Here is an 8,523-nt window from a genome sequence, read left to right as displayed (position 1 = left end):
GGCGATCAAATTACCACTACTTAACTTTAGCAACTTCAGTATTTCCAAATTAGTAGTGAACAAACACCTAAATTTGAGGTTTAGGGCCAATTGAGCAAAATTCATAGTTTTCATGTTTAGTCATTTTAGCTTAGTTGTTCAAGTAGTGTCTAGGTAGAGCTAATCCTTTCACTTGAGCTTTTGATCAATTTGGAGGTCCTCTATCCTTAGGCAAGGCTTAATTGAAGATTAGAAGGCTTAGGTGTTCACATAGTAGCAAGGTCAAGTTGGTTGCAAAGTATGAAATGTGCAAAAGTGATATGTTTGACCTTAGAGTTGACTTTTGCATTTGGATCCCGAATCAAAAGCCAACCATTTGGAGCACTTTAGGACACTAAATGTGACTTGTTTGGGCCTTGGGATTGCCAAAAATTTGAGAGGGCGCTGCGCATTGGAAAAGCATGAAGTGTGCAAAAGTGGTGTACCACACCAAGCCAACTTAACGAAATAATAGTAAAACGATCGTCATACCTATACGCTAAAACATTCAGGTAACCGACCTAGGCTAAGCCAGTCTAAGCCTAGCCGGCCTGAACCGATAACATCCAGAAGAACAACTATCAAGGGAAGTAGTCGGTTTAGGCTGAGTACCTTAACACGCCTACCAAAACCCCCCTTATGTTCAATAAGCCCACAATAATCAAATCTAAGGGCCTGGGTTAGGACTAGGCCCACTGCAGCCCAAACTAGAGCCCAAGCCAGGGCCCGGCCCATGGCATAACCAGACATAATTAATACTCTATAAATACACGTGGACCCCAGTAATTAAAGGTACGCATTCATTACTCCATTAATCACCTGGTTTGACCTTTGAGAGCTTTGACTCACTTAAGCTTCGGAGTCCCTTCTGCAGGTAACCCCTCCTGGGTCCAAGCCGACATGTATCAACCGGGAAGAGGCCAACTGAGGAGATAGCGGAGTACATGGGTAAGGTGACGCTTGTGCCTAACTTATCTTGTTTGTTCTCTACAGGAACAATTGGCATGTTTGACCTTAGAGTTGACTTTTGCCATTTGGACCCCAAATAAGGAGCCAATCATTTGGAGCACTTTAGGACACTAAATGTGACTAGTTTGGGCCTTGAAATTGCCAAAAATCTTAGAGGGGGTTGCAATTGGAGTTTGAGATGAATTGGTGATAAATGATTTAGTGTAGGGTAGGTTTTAAGGTAGATTTGGGGAGGTGGCATAGGGACACGACCCAACAGCCTTCCAACACGTTTCTGCACATTCTCTGAAAAATGGAGAGGAGTTTTTGACAACATCACACCACCTCATGCAGCTAACCCGAAATTCCCTAAAAAATCACCCATTTTCACTCCATTTTTTATTTTTTTTGGAAGCTTGAATAGCTCAAGCCTTGGTGAGAGGAAGGTTGGGGCAACTCCTTGTACTTATTTTTGGTATTGTAATATGGATTTGAACTTTAATGAATGAAAATTTCAGTACTATTCATTTGGTCTATGGTTCCATAATGGTCATCATCATTTTTCACTAAACTACCACCTTGGCTACCACTTTTTGAGCTTGAACTCCACCTACCTTACCAAATCTAACTTTTGGAACCAGACCTATGAATTAGTGTGTCCAAAAGACCAATGGGTTGGATTCAAGACAATGGTAGTTTCATTGCACTCTTGCTACAATTTCGAGTTTCTTTTAATTCCACCACTTCACACACATCACTTGTAAGTTTCTTTAACTGTTTTCAAGTTTAATTTTGAGTTTCTGCCACCAAATCACCAAAACCCCATTTTTGCACCATTTTCACGTTCACACACACACATACTTACTATTTCATTGAATTTCTCACTCATTTCTTAATCATTTTGAGTTTCGTACATTCATGCACACTCCTAGGATGATTCCCAAGCATTTCGAGCCATCACACACCCAATTCCATCACTATTTCATCAATTCACATGTTCTGCAATTTTTCCTCATTCACACTCACTCATAACCATTGTTCCATTTGAATTCCACGCGATTTAAGCTTTTTGATTTGTTCTTGAGCTTCGTTCACCGTCCTTTAATGTTTCCCAAGCGATTTGAATAATCAATTTCGCATTTCCTTGCATGAATTACTGAATTCGAATTTCTACATTTCATCAATTCATGTTTCTGCATAATTCAATGATTGCGTGATTTTAAGGATTGTTGATGTAAATTGATTTGGGGGGTTTCATTCACTATATCATGACGGAGCGTTTTGTATATTTAATTGAATTCTCATTGCACGAGTTGGTTGAAATGATCGAAATCGCGTTTCTGCTCAAATTTGGGAATTAGGGTTCATGAAATTGGGAACTTTGCGTGTAGTGCACCAAATCGAGTGATTCCAGTTTCTAAATGCAATTAAGATCATTTATAATCATTCTACATCATTACATTTTCAATTAGATCACTAAAAGATCCCAATGCGACGTTACCATGCACTTTGCTCATGAACATGTTCTTGCTTTTGGCAGATTTTGAGTTTGATGAATTTGGATTAATTTAACTATTGCATTAGCCTAGTTTTGATCATTAAACATGTTTTGAACATTTATGATTATCTAATTCATCATTCCCTACCATTTTGTGCATTGCAAGTCATGCATTCATGTGTAGTTCATATCATTTTTTGATGATTTTGAATTTTCTGTGTTTAAGTGTTGATTTTGAATACATTTCCCCACCACAATTCAAGCACAAATATTGCATTTGACTTTAGCCATGTCCACAGATTGATTCCCAAGGTTCTCCCTATACTACATTTTTAAGGAGAAATTGGTTTTGACCGAGTCTTTTACGCAGCAAAAAGGCTTTATCACCCATGCTGACTCGTCTTGATTTTCCACTCGACCTGACCCGTCTCAAACTTCGACTAGGTCCATCTCGACCTTCAACCCTGCCCGACCTATCTCGATCTTCGCCCAAACCTATCTTGACCTTTGGCCTGACCTAACCCATCTAAACCTTCAATCTGACCCAGGATATCTCAACCTTTGGGTTGACTTGACCTATCTCGACCTTCATTCGAGGCCAGCTTGTCTCGACCTTTGGCCTGAGCCAGCTCGTCTCGAGCTCGACCTAAGTCGATCCTTCTCGACCTTTCTTCTTGGTCAGTCCATATTGACCTTTATCGAGCTTCAGCTTGAACCAACTAAAAATTTAGATTGAAAATTTAAGTTTTCCATATTTGAAAATTTGGATTAAAAGAATAGATATCCAATAAAAAAAAAATATAAGATGTAAATTATATTAAAATCCAAGTTTAATAAAATGAATTTTAAATGAATTAGATGAAAAATAGATCAAATTGACAAAAATGAAATTTTTTGCCCACCAATAAAATAACTAATTTGTCTTCACATGGGAAACAATAAAAACTCAATTTCAAGTAATGAAAACTACACTTTGACACATAGTTGCATGTCTTATGACTTTTTTAACATGCATATTAGATCTTACTAATAATTGTAATTTTTTTTTAGTTAATTACTAATTTTCTAGTATGTTGTTGCGGGTTTGTGCTCTAAAACATGAATGGATTCTTCCTTAACTAGTTGCATCATATGTATCTTACACTATCCATTACCTCAATATGCATGAAAGTAAGCCTTTAACCTACTCTACAAGGCAGAATCCATAATTTTGATCCCATATATACATCAATCCAATGAATGCATTACACAACCAACCACACGTCTATCCTATGCAACGCTTACTTAATGCCAAAGCAATTCAATCATTTATTTATGGAACCATCCAAAGCTTGAAAGAAGCATTTTCTTTGCATCAACAGCCCTGTGAGTTTCCTTCCTGATCAGGAGATGATGGGAAAATCCGTTTTGCCAACCATTGAAATGGTCTCAATAGTTGAGCCCTTTTCTTGTTCCAGAACCAAATGGCAGCATTGTAATTCTCATTGCGAATCTTTCTAGTGGCTGCCCTCCAATCATACTTCTCCATCTCCAAACGTGCAGCTATTCCCATTGTTTCTCTCAAGTCTTTGTCATCCAAAAGAGGTTTCAGTTTGCTCAAACAATCTTCTAGATCACCTGGAGTATAGAGGAAACCAATTTTTCCATCTTGGTCTTCAGGGATTATGTCTGGGATGCCACCAGCACGTGCTCCAACCACAGGGATCCCCGATGACATGGCCTCCAAAACAACAAGGCCAAGTGTCTCTGACTCCGAAGGCATAACAAACACATCTCCACTTGCATATGCTTGAGATAGTTCTTCCCCTCCCAGCATTCCAGTGAAGACTGCTGGCATGCCTTCAAACAGTTTCTCTAAGTCCTCCCTGTGAGTTTCGAATTCATGTTAATAAAATATGCCTAAAATAGGAGATCATAATGTTTCATCATTTCAGTGAAATTATGATATAGGCAGGGATGAAACAAGAGTCAAATTTTCTATAAACTCTCGTCTAAGTGTCTACCTTGAAGTACATAAGTTAATTTTAAATTCTGACATGGTTTGTTTCATTTTACCTATTATTTTCTTTTTCTATTAGTCCATACTAAAAGTTTATTCAAAAGGGATCAAAGTAAATTAATTGATGTAGATAAAAGAAAACAAGGACACATCACAAGTCACCTGTATGGTCCATCTCCGATAAAGGCAATTCGTGCTTCAGGAAGGCTATCCATGAGACTGCCAAAACATGTTTAAATTTGAAAACGAAGGATACAAATATTAATTTTACATATGATAAATATTCATCAAATGGTTTGGCATGGACTCTAAAGAACTGAGAAACAGAAGAAACAAACAGGAACTTTTCTAAAGAAAAATTTATAAAACATATCTTCAAAAAGTTCTAACCATCTTTAAGCTTCAGGACATTAGTAACTAACGAAAATTTTTCGACAGTGTTCCACTTGATGGACTGCAAAATCATACGTTCATGTTTTCTGAAATTTTCACAATGTTCTCTACCTTCTGAGAAAATCTAAACTCTTCTCGACTCCCAGCCGTCCCACGTGAACTATTAAGGGCTTATCAGGTTCACCATTGCTGTATGAAACAAGATTTAGAATAAGTGGAAACACCATTGAATGTCAAACTCCGGAAACATGAAAATGACAAATGGTCAGTACCTCAGTCTTAGTCTCATTTCATGAGACTTGAATCGTGGATGGAAACTTTCAGAATCAACACCCTTGTTCCAAAGACGAATCTTGTTAGCTGGACATCAACAGAAGATTCGAGTTAAAGACAAAAAGACTGCAGCATTGACAAAGGTTCATAAAGAAATGTTATTGCTCAGCTCATGTTAACAGAGCACAGCTCCAAGAAATCACTTGATAAGGGTGTTTGAGTTCACCTGCTGTTGCTCTAGCTGCTTCAAGATCCCTTCCAATGGCAGCTGATGGCACCAGAGTAAGATCAGCTGCTGTATGCAGAAATTCTGTGTATAACAGTAAAATCATGTTATTTCACAATAATGAGTCAAAGTGAGAAAAAGAAACCACGAGCGCATATACATACTTATGACCCACCACATGGGTTGCACCAACCAGCTAAAGGTGTATCTTGGAATGTATCTGGAAAAATATTAAGGTCAATCACAATGAGTAGACGATTCAATCTGAAGTATAAACATCATAGCGTCGAAAATGTGAATACATTCAGAAAATATGAAATGTGAGTAATGTTCGGTTTGCATAAACTTCAACTAGTCCTTAGAAGAGAAGAGAATACAGAGATAAAATGAATCAAATTAACCAATTCAATTTTTTCTACAAGTTTTGTCATCTAACTTTTCCAAACGATGTCAATAAAAACTTCTCCAAACTTGAAATGCAAGTTGGTTTTAATGAATGAGAAATTTATCCAAACTAACCTAAAATATGTAACTTACACTGGTACGTGCGTGTGATAGGACATGACAATAGGAACACTTAGCAGTTTTGCGATGATAAGGGCACCAAACACCTGAAAATTCAACCAGCCTCAATAATGATATAAATGAGTTTTTACAACAACATTGTTCTTTCCAATGCTGTAGATAACGAATAAAGAAATAGAGGAATTTTACACTAACCATTATGCCTGGTGATGATGCATGTATTATGTCTGGCTTAAACTGAGCAACTGCAGAAATTATTCTTGGACTAAGTGCTAAAGAAAGGGGTACCTTTTGATACCATGGACAGGGGAAGCTGCATTTTACAATTGTTTTTTTTTTTTTTTGTTTAAATGAAGACTATTAGTTCAAAACAATGACAGTGGTAGCAACCATAACTTTCAAAGAACATTAGCTTTTAAATAAGACCGTTCTAAAATCTAATTTTGAGTATAAAAGTCAAATTTAAAAACTTATGAATATGAATAAATATATGGAATCTAAAATCTATATGAATACGATGGCCATTTATAAATTTAAGCATTGAACGACAACAATGAAGAAACATAAATTCAAGTTCCTTATGGCCTAAAAGCAAAAATATTATAACAAAACTAAAGAAGTCAAAGGCCGCAACCTTCGCGATCCAATTAATTTGGCTCCATGAAATTCCTTGGGTACTCCTTCATGTGTTGTCACAACCATTACCTACAACATGCACCAATAATGCCAAACATTTGCTTTACTGTGTCACAGTAAAATACAGGACATGAGTAAACAACAGGGAAGAAAAGTTACCTCATCTCCCATTTCACGAAGGTATTTTATAAAATTCTGGAAACGATTTTTGTATCCTGAGACATATCTGCAAAATAGATATTGCATTACACTTAGTACTATTGATGTGTGGTGTCTGCTGTGGAAGGGAACAGGAACACCTCTTCTTCAATTTAAACTGAATGTTTATCACAGAACTTATTGGGAATGTAATGCGCACAAAGTAGAAAACATGTGAGGTTAATTACCCACCAACTTTACCTAAACCTTATGTCAGGTCACTCAAGCATTCATAAGTTGCAAAACATCCAATTTTACATTCCAAATAAGCAGAAAACAGCTCAGAAGCACGTTTATGATGGTGATCAAAAGAATTAGTTTTAACCTAGTAAAAGGTTATTCCTAAACATGCATAGACAAAGCTAGCTTAGTTAAATCATAAAAAAAAAATGATTAAAAAAAGCATTATAAAACAAAAACTTTCTATTTCTATTAAAACAAAAAAATATATGTCCACGAAAACCAAATTCAAATCCATCTGATCTTTTAATGGTCAGCAGCAAATTCATCAAAAACCATAAAGTCAATACTGAATCAGAACAAGACTAGTCAGCTGCATCAGAAACTAAAATTCAACGCTGTCCTAACCCAACTCCCGCATTTCATCTTTAAAAGAAAAACACTAAATAAGGAGAAGGGGTTGCATTATGGTTAGATTTCTACATACAAACAGCGCACATTGCAGATTCAGATAAGAAATCAACTCACGCAAAAGGAGAAGGCTCAACGAAGAGAGCAATTCTACGAGGCCTCGAATTGCTCTCAGGATCAAGCAGAGAAAAATCAGGAGGACCCTCTTCCTCCTCCACTGCCTCCAACAAACAATCCTCTGCTATAGTCATTTCGGTGGCTCCAAGCGCGAAACTTTTTCTACTTTTCGCACTCGATGACCCCTGAAGAGAGCACAATCTTGCTTTTCTGCAAAAGGAAGCAATGGGTTTTGACCCAAAGGATCGATAAAACGCAAATCTCAAAGAATTCTGACGGAATGTGGAAAAAGAAGAGGGGGTTGTGATGAGTGTGGCAGGTGAAGGAAAAGGAGGAGAGAGAGAAGGATTTATAGAGAGAGACAACGTTGTAGAGTTGTTCATGATGATTGCAAATGCGTGAGAAGAATAATATAAAGTTACAGCCTTGGGTTAATTATATGGTAAGTTGTAGGTTGTGCAAGGAAGGAAGAGAGAGAACGTGTGTGAGTGGGTGCAAAGGGAGGAATCTAAGACGCAAGAGACTCTAACTATGGATATTCTTCTTTTGATGGGGGGACTTCATGGAATCAAAAAGGAACTGTGGGCATATGCGATTGGGTCACTCTCATCACACAATTATTGTTTCGGGATATTTTTTTAGCATGACAGAAAATAAGGTCTACACGAGAATATTGGAAACTTTTTTACAAGTGGCACGTTTTTTTTTTTTTTCACTCCAGTATATTTATTAGGTGATCACGATTTACTACAACAATTTAATATTTGAATTGAGCTGAACACTAAACTGTGAACTCAAACTTTTATGTCACCACCTAAGTTTTATTACAATTATTTACTTCTTAAAACATTTTTATAATGGAACGATTATTCATAAACACGCACAACTAGTAATCCATGCACTTCAACTTCCCAAACATTTGATAGCATAACACCTCCAAATTGGACATCAAGTTATACAAAAGAGAAATTTCAATTTCAAAGATTAATATTAACATTTTCAATCAATTCAAACAATTTTCAAAAGGGTCGGACACCTAAACTTGACCAATCAAATATTTCAGATATAAGCAATGTAGAAAAATGGGATGAAGAACATGAC

At 36.8% G+C, this 8,523-nt stretch overlaps 1 protein-coding gene across 2 annotated transcripts; it reads right to left on the bottom strand.

Annotated features, from left to right (window-relative positions):
• Positions 1-3,547: 3,547 nt before the first annotated feature.
• On the bottom strand, positions 3,548-7,941 carry LOC114167025 (sulfoquinovosyl transferase SQD2). Of its 2 annotated transcripts, XM_028051930.1 has the most exons (11): positions 7,423-7,941; positions 6,676-6,742; positions 6,515-6,585; positions 6,076-6,193; positions 5,893-5,966; positions 5,520-5,575; positions 5,356-5,439; positions 5,129-5,216; positions 4,968-5,045; positions 4,626-4,682; positions 3,548-4,329 (listed from the first exon to the last, which is right to left on the bottom strand). In XM_028051930.1, the coding sequence occupies exons 1-11, from the start codon at positions 7,803-7,805 to the stop codon at positions 3,819-3,821; spliced, it is 1,587 nt and encodes a 528-aa protein (XP_027907731.1). In that variant the 5' UTR covers positions 7,806-7,941; the 3' UTR covers positions 3,548-3,818. The 2 variants fall into 2 exon arrangements, with proteins under 2 accessions (XP_027907731.1, XP_085524303.1); XM_085668177.1 differs by lacking the exon at positions 4,626-4,682.
• Between the last annotated feature and the right edge of the window lie 582 nt (positions 7,942-8,523).

The sequence above is a fragment of the Vigna unguiculata genome, chromosome 10, assembly GCF_037176805.1.
Source record: "Vigna unguiculata cultivar grain cowpea cultivar isolate G323 ecotype 2 chromosome 10, ASM3717680v1, whole genome shotgun sequence".
In the NCBI taxonomy this organism is placed as follows: domain Eukaryota; kingdom Viridiplantae; phylum Streptophyta; class Magnoliopsida; order Fabales; family Fabaceae; genus Vigna; species Vigna unguiculata.
Note: the sequence above shows the minus strand (reverse complement) of the source record. Positions and strands in the feature narration are given on the sequence as shown.

What these genes read in the sequence shown, in the direction of transcription:
- LOC114167025 (XM_028051930.1), bottom strand. Translation starts at nt 7,805, where the DNA reads ATGAACAACTCTACAACGTTGTCTCTCTCTATAAATCCTTCTCTCTCT. An exon ending in AGCAGCTAGAGCAACAGCAG is followed by an intron (nt 5,217 to 5,355) that starts GTGAACTCAAAC and finishes GTTGATGTCCAG; the next exon opens with CTAACAAGATTCGTCTTTGG. An exon ending in GAAATGAGACTAAGACTGAG is followed by an intron (nt 5,046 to 5,128) that starts GTACTGACCATT and finishes TGTTTCATACAG; the next exon opens with CAATGGTGAACCTGATAAGC.